Source organism: Triturus cristatus, chromosome 12 (assembly GCF_964204655.1).
Source record: "Triturus cristatus chromosome 12, aTriCri1.1, whole genome shotgun sequence".
In the NCBI taxonomy this organism is placed as follows: domain Eukaryota; kingdom Metazoa; phylum Chordata; class Amphibia; order Caudata; family Salamandridae; genus Triturus; species Triturus cristatus.
This window is the reverse complement of record NC_140595.1, coordinates 23,097,859-23,112,504: the sequence shown is the minus strand read 5'-3', so window position 1 is coordinate 23,112,504 and position 14,646 is coordinate 23,097,859. Positions and strand designations below refer to the sequence as shown.

Sequence of the window (14,646 nt, the reverse complement as noted above, 5' to 3'; positions counted from 1 at the left end):
AATATATAGGGATTTAACCCATTACAGCTAAAATGAGCAAGTGGTAAGATGTAGGATGCTTGGAAGTATAAACACATATGTTATTTTTATATTGATCGCAATGCACTGATAAAATTTTAAATCTGTCATTATATACAAGGAGAATATGTTTATATATTGGTGTTTTTAGATTTAACTATACACTGATTGCTTGTGTCAGCATTGTGAATCGAGTATGACATTTTGTTTGTAATTTTCAGACCTACCACATACAATGGGCAAAATGTTAAAACATTGTAATGGAATAGGTTTACCATGCACAGGCTTTCCACTATGCCTATGCGATTTTCCTGGTATCACGTGCAGAGTGTGTTCCGTCTACAAAAGGGTGTGTCTTTGTGATTCACGTTGTCATGTGAACAAGGCTCAGGTGGAGCCGAAACGTTATGGCGACTAGCACGCAAGATTTTTAAATAAAAAATTGCACTAAAATTGGCCCGTGTCTGTACCATTGGGGACCGACGCCAGAAGCGGGCGGACTCGACGGAATTACGGAAAGCAGTGGATATATATATATATATATATAGTCAAGGTACATATAGGTGTAGTTAGGCACAGGAAAGTCTGTATTTACTCACCCTTGCATATTTTGGCTTCAATATTCCTGCACCTTGATATTCCATCTCTGCTATCAGGGGGCCAAACCCCTAAGAGGAACGTTGGATGTGGAGTCACAGATTGGGAATGAAGGATGTTGGATGCGGAGTGAAGAATGAAGACCACATTTAGGAAACAGTATTTTTGTGAGACGATATTTAGATATTTAAATGATTGATGAGGGATGATGCATAAGGGATGAATAAGGATGGTGTAGGAGTGATGGACGGAGGAGGAGGGATGTTGGTTGATGAAAGACTGATGATGAATGATGCATATAGAATGAGGATCGACGGCTGATGCATGATGGATGATGAATGATGAGGTAGGGATGATGGATGATGAGGTAGGGATGATGGATGATGAGGTAGGGATGATGAATGATGAGGTAGGGATGACGGATGATGAGGTATGATGACCGATGGTGTAGGAGTGATAGACGATGGAGTAGGATGATGGTTGATAAAAGACTGATGATGCATGAAGGCTGAGGAATGAAGAATGATGGTGTAGGAGTGATGGACGACGGAGGAGGGATGATGGATGAGGCATCATGGGGTAAGGTGGAGGTTCTTGGATGAGGGATGATGCATGAGGGATAAGGAATGATGATACAGGGATGGTGGATGAGAATATTGGCTGACTGATGCTGGCTGAGGGATGTTTGATGATAGAAGTGGAAGTCTCTTTTTCTCACTCTCCCTCCCTCCCTCTCTTTCTCCTCTGTCTCTCGTCTTCTATATCAGTCCTCTCTTCCCCTCTGTCTTCCTCCTCACAACCTCTTGCTCTTCCTCCTCCTCCTCCTCCCTGTCCCGCTCTCTCCAGGGGCTCCTGTGTACTTTCTTCTCGGAGTCCTACCCCCTTCATCTTTCACATCCCATCCCTCTCTTCCCCCTCCCCACTCTCTCTCTCTCACACACTCTCTCTATCCCTTCCTTCCTCTCTTTCCCTCCTCCTCCTCCCTGTCCCGCTCTCTCCAGGGGCTCCTGTGTACTTTCTTCTCGGAGTCCTACACCCTTCATCTTTCACATCCCATCTCTCTTCCTATCTCTTTGTCTCTTACACACCTCTAGATTCCCTCCATCTCTCCCTGTTTCTCCTCACTGCTCTTCGCCCCTTGTCTTCACCGGAGCCCCTGGGCTGCCAGGGACAGAGGCTTCCCCTGACTCAGCCGCTGCCTGGTTAATGCCACAGACTGACCCACCGTGCCCAGTTTCCTCCTCTGAACACAAGCACACTTCCCCTGCTCTGTTTGCAAAAACAAGTCTGACATTTCTACCTTGTGAAAGCGGATTCTTTCCACCTTCCTCTTGACTCACAGCCTGGCGGCTGCAGACTGTGCCTGACTCCATCCAAGCCTCAGACTTTGTCTGTTCCTTAGTTTAGCTGCCCAGTTACTGAACCCTGCCATGCTATGTTTGGAGGGGTCCCTGAGTGCCATAACAGTGTTACTAAGAATGACAACAACAACAGCAATAACACAATATTTCCTGAGGTGCGAATGACCCATGCTTTTTATTTCTCTTTCTTTGCTCAGAGAAGCCCTACATGGTTCTGCACCCCGACTCCAAGGTCCGGATGGAAGGGCAGCGCGTCAACCTCTGCTGCCACGCTGTGGGCACCCCGCTGCCAACCAAGTACCACTGGTGAGCTCCCAGGACTCCCTGCATTTTATTTTTTAAGTCTTTTTTTATTGAACATAAACAAGCTTCAGTACATTGTCGGTTCAGAATTACATATTTGGAGAGACATACGATACAGGGTTCGCAATGCACGATGTGCACCTCAACATAGGCGCCCACCATTCAACAACCTCATTCTCTTGTCATAATTCAAGGCATCAGTTCTCCTATGTCACTGCACAATGCTCCCCACGGCCTTTAGCTATAGCCTCTATACGTGGCCCAGGCACCCCATATCTTTTCGCCTTCTCGTGGGCACCCCCTGGTATATCACCCGTTCTGCCCGTAGCACCAGTCCAGGTCTTTCTTCCAGGCTGCCAGTGTGGGGGGTGTCCCTGCTCCTCATGCACGGTCGATGTTTCTCTTGGCCACTCCTCCCGCCAGAGCCAGCCAGGTCTTGGCCCATTGCGGCCACGTCATTTCACCAGTTACTCCCAAAATGAGCCACATTAGCTCAAGCGGGAAGCTCTCACCCACCACATTCATCATCACTCCAATTATACCTTCCCAGTATGTTTGGATCCTAGGGCATGACCACAGTATATGAAAGAAGGACCCTGTCTCGCCACAACCCCGCACACATTCGTCAGTCTCGCAGGTGCCAATTCGGATGCAAGCAATTCGAGAGGCATAGGATCTATGGAGAATACGGAGCTGAATCAACCGGAACCTTGCTCTTATAGCTATTTCCCGGGGGGTCTGTAGTGCCTCAGCCCAATCGTCATCCTCTAATAGACCCACATTGGACTCCTAAGCCTCCCTTAGTGGGCCCAAACAGTCTGGGGTGTTGTTGATCAGTTTCCGATAAGTCAGAGAGATGGCCTTATCAATCATGGGATCTAGGAGTAGATGGTCCTCAAGCGGCGAGTATTCTGGTAACCGGGTTCCCTCTTGCAGATGGCAATGAAGCGCATGGTGCAGCTGTAGGTATTGCAGATACTCCCCCCTCCCCATTTGGAACTGTCTCTGCAATGTGTCAAAGTCCAGAATTTTCCCGTTCTTCCAGACATCCCCCGGATGTTCAATCCCTATTAGGCTCCATTTCCGGAAGCCAGTTAGTCGTCTCAGTTCTCCCAATTGACCACTCTCCCAGAGAGGAGTTTGTTCTGTAAGCTTGTTTGCCCACCCAGTCATTTTGGTTGCTCTATTCCACACTTCGGAAACCATACGGGTATGTACCGGGAGGAGCGAATTACCTCTCCCTTTCCGATAGAGTTCCGTCAAGTAACTGTTGTTACCGAATGCCAAGCTTTCTACCCTGTACGCCGGTTCCTCTAGTGGCGAGAAGGCACACCCATTAATATTGACGAGCTGAGATGCCCAGTAGTATTTTCTGTCAGGAACAGCGAGGCCCCCTTCGTATACACCTCTCAGGAGTTTTTTAAGTGCGATTCTGGGGCTACCCCCCCCCTCCCCCCCCCTCCCCATAGCAATAGGCGCTGTTCAGATTCAATGGATCGAAAGAACGTCTCCGGAATCAGGTACGGTGTGTTCTGGACTACATACAATAGACGTGGGAGGGCCTTCATTTTAAAAATGTCCGCTCTACCCATCAAGGAGACGGGAAGGCGTCTCCAATCCGCGTTATCCTCCCTCAATCGGGCCAACTGTGCTTGTACATTAAACCGCATAAAGTCGTCCTCATTCTTGGTGATCCAGAGGCACAAATGCTTAAATGTTTCCCTAGGGACCAACTCTGAACATGCCGATCTCAGGGGCCGTAGCCCTCCCGCCAATGTGAACACCAGGGATTTGTACCAATTGACGCAGTATCCTGAATATGTACCAAGGGATTGTATGATGTGGATGAGGTGATGAAATGTTTGTCTTGGGTTGTGGGCATACAGCAAAATGTCATCTGCGTATAAAGATATACGCTCTTCCCAGCTGCCCCCTAGGTCTATACCTCCCACTATTGGGTTCCGCCGTATCCAGACAGCCATGGCTCCAGTGCCAGTGCAAAAAGCATCCGCGATAGCGGACATGCCTGTTAGGTGCCCCGATAAAGCGCAAAGGCTCAAGAAATATTACCATTGACAATCTACATTTATTTTTATGTCAACTCTTAAAATAGAATGATCCATACATTCGGGGACCGGGGCTATCACTTAATTTTCAAAGTTGCTTTTAGGGGTTCCAGTGAAAAGCCACAGGTCACATTGTCTCCATAATCTGGAAAAATAGAGGAGCTGTTCATGGTAAAACTAAATGGTGGCAGGGTCATCTTAAGAAGTTTCAGGGCCCCCGGGCAAGAAATATGTTAGGGGCCACTATCTATAACAAATTTGAATTGTATTAGCCATGTTATCACTAATTCAAGGGCTATAATGCAAAACAATATTGAATTTTATGATAAGGGTTGAGATCAAGAAATTTAAAAAAGTGATCTGGAGGGAAAGTTCACTCTCCCAGGGGGCCCCTTGGGAGGGGGGGGGGGGGTGGCCTCGGGCAATTTCCCACTTTGCCCATGTCTTAAAACATCTCTGAATGTCAGTCCAAATATAATAGAAAATTCTGGTCCATTCATAATTCTGATGACTAAAGGGACAATTTACGCTCGGGGGGGGGGGGGTCACAGAGTCATGCTGTGACACATATTAAGGTCATGCCAGCAGGACAGATGGATGTGACATAAAATCTCCCTAGGGATGGCATGTCAAACATAAATATTTCTCATATATCCATTTAATGGATGGACGCTATTGATGTAACAACATTAAGCTGGTGGGACATCTTAACAATATCTGCTCAATGCCTTTTTTTTTTGCGCTTATTTATATAGCGCGAACTCGACCCGAAGGTATTGGAGCGCTTTACATGAGCACCGTATTTACATTACACATTCAGGCATGGGGAGATTAAGTGATTTGCCCAGAATCACAGGGTGTGGACGCGACCCTGTGGCTCGAACCCTGGTTTCCAGCACCAAAGTCGGCAATCTAGCCGACGGACCACATCCTCTCCCCTTGACACAGCGCTGGCGAACCAGTTGTAAATCAGAATTTTGAGCCCTAAAATATTGTCCTACAAGCAGATCATGTCCCAAAAAATCTGTTTTATGTTAGTTCCACAGGTGGTAGAAGGATCACTAATAAAACAAACAAAAGAAAACAACTTATTTGTAGCTCAGGTTCCTCCACCAAGGACCAGGCAGCTGGAAGGGCCGCCCAACTATCTGCATTCCTGGTCCGCACACTTCTATATCCGAAATGACATCACCAGTTCAATGCTTGGTCAAGCCCTGGTGATAGCCACGACACTAACCGGTTTCTAAGCACTCCCTAGTGACACACATATTGGAATTAAGACACAGAGAGGTGACACGTTCTGCCGAGGATCACACAAGTGTTTTTAGAAGGAGAATCAGTCATTAGAAGTCAAGTCACCAAGGATCAGACGTGCTATTCCTCTGGTCGAAACTTATGGTCACTCTTCATGTGACAAGAAACGTATTTTTCAAATCGAACTAGGTACCCATAGAAGCTAAAGTTTAGACTCCAGGGATCCACAGTGGTTGGATCCAGGCCAGGTTTTTAGGCTATCCACTTGGAATGATTGTACATACATGAATCTCATGTACATAATCAGTGGTTATGGAATGATGGCATGGGTCCAGCTCACGTGAACCACAGTGTGATGTAGTTCATTCTGCTCATCCCTTTTATAATTTAATAGGAAACCTGAAAAATCTAAGGTAAACACGAAGATCAAAATAATTGTTATTGTGGAATATTTTGGATGCAAACAACAGGACTTCTGAAATGCAACCACAACTTTCCAGTTTTCAACACAAAAATGCCTTGCAGGCGGATTAAGAAGATAATTAATCTTTCAGAAAGGGCAAAATACGTTCAGATGTAGAATGTGTTTTATGGTGATTTTTGTATTGTATTATAATTTTTAAATCGGTCGGGCACGAACCACAAAATCATTGGATCTGTTTATCTGTATCGAACTTCAAAGGCTATTTGAAAATAAATCAATTTGTGTAGAGAGTAAGGGTGGGCGAGTGTGGAGTGCAGTCTACCGGAATAGTTGTGTGTGGGCGAGAAAAAGAGGACTGCTTTATTAAAGTGGGCGTGGTGTAGAAGCGGGGGTGTGGTCTGTTAAAGTGGGCGTGGTGTAATAGTGGGGGGGGGTGATCTGTTAAAGTGGGTGATGTCTAGCACAGGAGGTGTGGTTGAGAGGGAGAGGTGGGATGCAGCATAGAATAGAAGTGGGCTAAAGAGGTGGTTTAGGGGAAGAAGCGGAGTCGTTTAGCAGAGGAGGTGTGGTTTGGAAGCAGAAGAGGTGTGGTTTAAAAGAAAAGGAGTGATTTAGAGGACGAAGAGAGGGAGTTTAGAGGAAGAGGTGTGGTTTAGCAGAGGGGTGTGGTTTAGAGGAAGGGGTGTGGTTTAGCAGAGGGGGTGTGGTTTAGAGGAAGAGGTGTGGTTTAGCAGAGGAGGTGTGGTGTAGGGGAAGAAGGGGTGTGGTTTAGAGGAAGGGGTGTGGTTTAGCAGAGGGGGTGTGGTTTAGAGGAAGAGGTGTGGTTTAGCAGAGGAGGTGTGGTGTAGGGGAAGAAGGGGTGTGGTGTAGAGGAAGAGGTGTGGTCGAGGGAAGGTGAGCTGCAGCATAGAAGGCGTGGGCTAAAGACAGAGGAGTGTTTTAAAGGAAGAAGAGGAGTGCTCTTGCAGAGGAGGTGTGGTTTAGAGGAAGAGGTGTGGTTTAGCAGAGGAGGTGTGGTGTAGGGGAAGAAGAGGGGTGATTTAGCAGAGGTGTGGTTGAGAGGGAGAGGTGAGATGCAGCATAGAAGATGTGGGCATAAGACAGAGGCGTGGTTTAAAGGAAAAGAGGTATGGTGTATTGGAAGAAGAGGAGTGCTCCTGCAGAGGAGTTGTGGTGTAGAGGAAGAAGAGGAGTGGTTTAGCAGAAGGGGTGTGGTTTAGAGGAAGAAGGGGAGTAGTTTAGAGGTAGAATGGGAGTGGTTTAGATGAAGAAGGGGAGTGGTTTAGATGAAGAAGGGGAGTGGTTTAGCAGAGGAGGTATGACCTAAAGACAAACATGGCTGAACAGAGTATGTGTAGTTTACAGGAGGAGCGGTTGTCTCAGAGGTTGGCCCTTGTCTATCAAAGCAGGTGTTGCCCTCAGGAGGACCCCTGGTCCAGCAGAGGAAGTACAGAAAAGAGGTGGCGTGTGGTCTAGAGACAGAGGTTTAGGCAAGCAAGGAAAGCGTAGACAGGCGGAGTAGTGGTCTAGAGACAGAGGTATGGTTTGGCAGTGGAAGCAGAGTTAAGAGGAGAAGGTGTGGTCTAGAGACAGAGGTGTAATCAAGCAAGGGAACTATAGATAAGAGAAGGAGTTGTCATCTATAGACAGAGTTGTAGTCAAGCAAGGAAAGTGTAGATAAGAGGAGGAGGATTTTCTATCTTAAGACAGATGTGTGTCCAAGCAGAGGACGTGAGTTGAAGAGGCGGAGTAGCGGTCTAGAGACCGAGGCATGCTCTTGCAGTGGAAGTGTAGTTAAGAGAAGGGGGTGTGATCTAGCGACAAGGGTGGAGTCAGGCAGAGGTAGTGTACATAGGAGGGCAAGTAGGGGTCTAGAGAGGGGTGTAAAGACACCAAGAGATGGAGCAGTGGGCTAGAGACAGAGAGGTGGTCCAGCAGAGGGAGTGCTGGCAAGAGGAGGAGGTGTGTTCCTGTAAGAGCAGTGTCCGCAGCCTAGAGGAGGGGATGTGAACTAAAAGAGGAAGCCTGGTCCAGCAGTGGAGGTTCGATCATATGAGGAGGTGTGGTTAAAAGGAGGAGCCGGTGTAATATAGAGGAGAGGTGGTAACTCAGAGTGTAGGTTGTCCACAGGAGGAAGTTTGGACCATTACAGCAGGTTTGGGCTTAGAACGAAGGTGTGGTCGAGCGATGGATGACATTTTTAGTTCTGGGTGATGTGGTGGTCCAGCCTTGGAGCACTGTACACAGCAGATGTGTGTATTTGAGTCAAGAAGAGGGCTAGCCAGGAAGTGGTGGCCTTGTCTTGGAGGTGTGCTCTAACATTGAAACATGCTCCAACAGTGAAATGTGGGTGAGCGGATGAGGTGCCGGTCAGTTGCAAAGGTGTAACCTTGTGCAGATGGCTTGCTGAGCCTGACATGTCTGATCCCACCCATACTGCCCTTTCAAAATCAGCGGCTTTGTGGAACTCTCGGTTTCCTGAAAGAGTAGTCCTCCTCTATACATGACATTCCTTCCGCGTGACGCATCCCGGGAGGTACTAGGGAGAAGTGATCTCTAAGATTTGATTAAATCTGCTCCAGAAGTAGTGTCGACCCAATCCTCTTGTTAATTTCAACCCCTCTGCTTCAAGCACTCTCTGGTAGATCTTTCATTGCGGTTCTTGAATGTCTCTCAAGGGTTCTTGTTGAGCAGATGTGTTACTTACGACTTCCACCCTCTGCAGGTTTCACAATGGAACCCTCCTCGACAGACAAGTCTACAAGTACAATGAGAATCTGATCCTCCGGAAGCTTGAACTGTGGCAGACCGGGTCTTACTACTGCAAAACCAGCAACTCAGCTGGAACTATTAAGTCCTCTGTGGCCCAACTGACAGTAGCAGGTGAGTCTTCAATGATTGGCTCATTGGCTTATAAATTTATTGAGTGCATGGTTACCCCAAAGGAGGTCTTGGTGCTGAGCAGGCCTGCCTAGACTCAAGAGACCCATTAGAAATATGTGATGTTAGATGCAATGAACCAGGTGTAAACAGTTTGTAAAAGAAACATATGGTTAGATTGGGAGCCAAGACGCTTGCGTATAGAATTATTGTTCTGAAAGAAAAAAGAAGACCAACACCAACGTGTTTGTTGTAGATCTTAGATGGGAAGCCACCTGACAGAAGTTCCCAATATTGTTGTTCTAGTCTTTAAAATTAAGTGTCTTGCTTTAAGCAATCGTTTTCTATTTGCCTAAATCTCTCTTTTATCTTGCTAGTATCTAATAGATTTAAATGTATATCTCCGTAGGGAAAGGACAACCTACCTGCGACAGTAAACCCCAAGATCATTCGATCAGATTGCCGCAGGAATGCCTTCAAACAGCCACGGGAACCACCTACTACAACGTGGGCAAGTGTGCCAATACCAGATGCAGTGGCAAACTTGGCTCAGACCTACAGTGCAAGGACAAGTTGAATTTCTGCTGCGGAGTGCAGAAGATGGAAACGCGTGAGGTGCAGTGCATGGGGTACACTCTGCCAGTCAAGGTTGTGACCAAGTGTGGATGCGAGGTGTGCACGCAGCCCAAGGTCTTGGTGCGGGGCCGGGTGGTTGCTTCAGACAATGGAGAGCCGCTTCGGTTTGGCCAGATCTTCATCGGGAAGGAGAATGTTGGCTTCACCAGCTACAAGGGCACCTTCACCCTCGAGGTTCCCCCAGAGACGGAGAGACTGGTTGTCACATTCGTTGACCGCATGCAGAAATTTGTGGACACAATCAAGGTCCTACCGTTTGATCAAAGAGGAGGTTCTGTGTATCATGACATCAAAGTGATGAGGAGGAAAGAGCCTGTTGAATTGGACGCCAAAGAGCACAACGTCATTCCATTAGGAGAGGTTGAAGGCCAAGACTCCATTGGAGAGATCGTCATACCGCCTAGTTCTTTTCGCAAAGCGAACGGGGAGGTCTACAACGGCACTGTCAAAGCCAGTGTTACCTTCATCGACCCGAGGAATATCTCCACTGTCTCTGCTGCTCCCAGTGACCTAAATTTTGTCAATAGTGATGGTGATATTTTCCCACTCAGGACTTATGGCATGTTTTCAGTGGACTTCAGAGAGGAGGATTCCAATGAGGTCCTGCAGACTGGCCAGGTGGAGGTTCACATGGACGCGGAGCAGATCAAAATGCCGGAGCACCTCGAGCAGATGAAGCTATGGTCTTTAAACCCAGACACAGGCCTCTGGGAGGAAGAGAGTGAGTTCCACTTCCAGAAGACCAAGCGACGGAAGCGAGAGGAGAGGACATTCTTGATTGGGAATATGGAGATCCGGGAGAGGCGCATGTTCAACCTCGATGTGCCGGAATACCGCCGGTGCTTTGTCAAAGTCCGGGCATACATGAATGAGAAGTTTGCACCCAATGAGCAGCTGGAAGGGGCGGTCATCAGCTTGATCAACCTAGAGCCAATGGCCGGCTACTCTTCTAACCCGCGAGCCTGGGGGCGGTTTGATAGTGTCATTACTGGGCCCAATGGAGCTTGCCTTCCCGCTTTTTGTGATGGCCAAAGGGCTGATGCTTACACCGCATATGTCACTGCCACTCTTGGTGGAGAGGAACTAGAGGCTGCCCCATCTAGCCCTAAACTAAACCCTAATGTGGTAGGGGTCTCACAGCCATACCTAAACAAATTGGGCTATACAAGGACTGACCATGAAGACTCCAGCCTCAAAAGAACGGCCTTCAAGATCAATTTAGCCAAACCGAACCCAAACAACATTGATGAGACCGATGGCCCAATTTATGCCTACCGGAACCTCCAGGGCTGCGAATCTGCCAGATATTCCGCTAGCCACTTCCGCTTCTATCGAGTAGAAGTGGACAAGTATGAGTACAACACAGTGCCCTTCCAAGAGGGTGACCTGACCTCATGGACAGGGGACTATCTCTCCTGGTGGCCGAACCCTCAAGAGTTCCGAGCCTGTTACATTAAAGTGAAGATCAGTGGCCCTCAGGAATACATAGTGAGGTCCCAGAATGTGGGAGGAACTCACTACCTCACTCGGGGGCGGCTGTATGGCATCAGGGATGTACGCAGTGTGCGTGACGTGAATTTTTACAATACCTCTGCAGCATGTGTAGAATTCAAGTGCAGTGGGATGCTGTTTGACCAAAACCTTGTTGACCGCACGCTGGTGACCATCCATCCTCAGGGCAGCTGTAGAAGGACGGGCATGAACCATCTCCTACGCGAGTACCTTGCCAGGCACCCACCCCTTTCAGAAAACAATGACACCGCGGCCTTCACCATGCTTGCACCTTTGGATCCTCTTGGCCACAACTACGGCATTTACACGGTCACGGACCAGAACCCCAGGCTGGCCAAGGAGATCGCTATTGGCAGGTGCTTTGATGGCACATCCGACGGCTTCTCTCGAGAAATGAAATCTGATCAGGGCTCTGCCTTGTCCTTCTACTGTCAAGAGAAACCAATCACCAGGCAAAGCTTCTTCCAACGACTACTTACCTCCCCGGGGCAAACGCTGTCCGAAATCCGGCAAGGCATGATGGAGAATGAGCAGCTACAAGGCCCCTCTCAAGTGGTGCCTTACCCATCAGGGGTGCGTGGTATGTTCTCAAGTCCGGTGAGGAGGACCTCCGGTACCGTACGGAGGAGAGTGCGACTGGGCAGCAACCAGGGCCAGAAATAAATACTCCTCACACAGAGGAAATAATATTCCCATGCAACTCAACTTGAAGCTGACAGTTTTGCAATCATTCTCCTGGCTCACATACTCTCCCCAAACCTCCAAGTGGGGCAGGAGTCAAATCCTTGGGTCACTTGAATGCAGTACTTCACCGTATGCGCTCACCATCGCAGTAGGGGCCATGAACCAGTGATGAATCAGAGAGGGAGAATTGGTTTTGCAAACTAAGCTTTTATCTTTAACAGCTAAAAGTAGGACTGGGTCAGAGCCAATCTTGTGTCAGAAAAAAATCAATTTCCATTTAAGACTTGACCTTCGCCCAAGCATCCGGAAAATTGTTTTTCATGGACGTGGAGTTTTGTGGAGGGCAGTACTGCTTTAGTAAGGGTTCCCAGTTGAAAGGGTGCCCTTAAATGTGAATTTTCTGGAAAAAAAAGACTCATTCAGAAGAAAGCAACATTTGTACAGACACTTCAGATGCCATAAAAGAGATAGGGGCCAAACCTTGCTTGAAAACGTATCTTGCTGCCTTCATGTTATCCATCTTTCTATGCTTTCTGGTCAAATTGTTTGTAACTGGGGTGGCAGTTCTGTGATTTTTTTCCATGTATGGCTGGACAGTGATTTTAATCTCTGTTTAGTTTTGGCGGGCCTCTTTTATGGGGGAGAGGGAGGAGATAGTTCAAAATATTGTGGTCGGAATATCGACCTGCAACCGCATCACGTACACAACATCTCCTACCTATGCATCATCAGGGGAACCAGGTGTGCACAGCATCCCCTACCTATGCATCATCAAGGGAACCAGATGTGCACAACACCCCCTACCTATACATCATCAGGGGAACCAGATGTGCACAACACCCCCTGCCTATGCATCAAGGGAACCAGATGTGCACAACACCCCCTATCTCTGCCTCATCAGGGGAACCAGATGTGCACAACATCCCCTACCTATGCATTATCAGGGGAACCAGATGTGCACACAATTCCCTGCCTATGCATCATCAAGTGAACCAGATGTGGAGTTAAGAATAGTAAATTAACCTTGATGGTATAGTGACAGTCAATATTGTGGATGCAATATTTTGTGTAGGTCAAAATTTCTACTGCGATATTGTGACATACTACCGCTCAAACAGCACACAATTTCCACATTTTGACTGATACTGTGGGGTGATGGTTATGACGACAGATAGCCAGCACACATGCCAAGCGAAGCGGTCCCATATGCATTACCCAGGGTGAGCCGTTAAGTTTTAGCCAAGAGCAACCTGTACATGTTATTTAGTGGTTTACAATTAATGTATGGGCCTAGGAGTCCCAACAGGCAACGTGCTGTTGTCTAAGAAGTCATGATTCATCTATTTATGTATATACTATGTAATTACGTGGACGTTTTTGCCTGCTACGCCACTCTAGAGACCAGCCATATGCAAATGTGACTTGGGGCAGCTTGAGCCCAATGGCACAGTGAGCACCAAACCCAAGTCTGGTCATAAAAGCCACACTGAAGCGGACTCACTTGGGAAAGCAAAAAGTGAAAAGCTTGAATTAATCTCGGCCACTGGGAATTCCTTAAGTCTGATTCAAGTCTGTTGTTTAGGGCAGAATATGGGCCGACAATCTCACACCCTGGGCCAACTTGGCTCTACATTACATTACGTCCAAATTGGATATGTCAGAAGGTCGTCCACTTAGACGTCATTCCATAGCTACTTTGCAGACGTTTCCTCAGTTGGGATGCTCTGTCTATAACTAGGTGTCTCGGAAAGGCTGTAAATAACCTACCCCCATCATCTACCTCCACCCGCTCCCCAGAAATCCTGCCATTTTTCACCGATCTAACCCTCTTTTGTGGTTAACGTACAGATCACCTCCACGAAGGCCCTTTCTTCTGAAAACACTCTATCTGTATATTGTTCATACTTTGAACTCATGTACTGTACGTCTATAGAGTGTGCTGGCCACACTCGCTGCCTCCGAGACTTATATGTATGTATATCTATATATGTACTCAGGACCTCGGGGTATATTCGAAGCAGTAGACTCAACAGGCCTCCTAAGAATTTGGCACACTTGGTCACATTTGTGGTTAGTGAGCTGCAGATATCCCAGCTAAGAAGACAACAAATGAACTTTACTATTTCTGCTTGTTTTGGGTGCTGGGCTGTATAAAGGAAGATAATGTGATGAGACACACAGTGGGCTGACCACCGAAGGACCTGTAACGTGGTCATCACCATCTCGGATTAGGGCAAGCGGCTTCAGCCGACACCTGTCTGAGGTCTTTGCAAGAAGCACCACTGAACTAGGTAATGAGAACACTTTTTGTAAAGTGCTAAGAGGCATTCCATCTTGTTTAAGTTAGAAAGAAAGCAGCTTCATTCTGGTATTGCTCACATGTTCAATATCTATTTACTTTTAATAAACAGATGGCTATTTCTGTCTCTTGTATATGGAATAAAAACAACTAGATTTCATCACGTTTCGCCCTTGGCCGAGCTTCCTCAAGGCCCATATAATCACCATTTCTCCCCTTACAATAACAACTCTCTCATTAACAAAGGTAATTAAAAAGAAAACAAAAGAAGTGGTGTAGTTAATCTTTAATAATATTCCCCTTGATTAATTACATGCAAATGGTGACACGTTTTTCCTTTAAATGATATTATTGACACGTGACTTTTTCCAGTTTTAAAAAATATATAAATTTATTGTGCATCTTCAAAATCAAAAAAATGTCTTAAAGGTATGGCTTGAAGTCAGAAAAGGGAAGGACATTGAAAAACAGAGGGCTCTTATTGGTCTGTGAGCAAAAGAGTGAATCAACGCATTTAAAGGGCCAATATTCACACGTCCTTGCCTCAGGTATACTTTTAAATGTTATTGGTGTTCACAGAACACGTCTTCTCTGCCATCATTAAAAAATATA

General features: G+C 47.0%; 1 protein-coding gene across 1 annotated transcript in view; it reads left to right on the top strand.

Moving 5' to 3' along the window:
• CILP2 (cartilage intermediate layer protein 2) overlaps nucleotides 1–14,157 on the top strand; it is a 66,699-nt gene extending 52,542 nt beyond the window's left edge. The window contains exons 7-9 of the mRNA XM_085638354.1: nucleotides 2,174–2,282; nucleotides 8,749–8,906; nucleotides 9,313–14,157. Coding sequence (XP_085494480.1) covers nucleotides 2,174–2,282; nucleotides 8,749–8,906; nucleotides 9,313–11,714 — 2,669 coding nt within the window. The 3' untranslated portion in view covers nucleotides 11,715–14,157. The remainder of the gene's footprint in view (nucleotides 1–2,173; nucleotides 2,283–8,748; nucleotides 8,907–9,312) is intronic.
• Nucleotides 14,158–14,646: the final 489 nt, after the last annotated feature.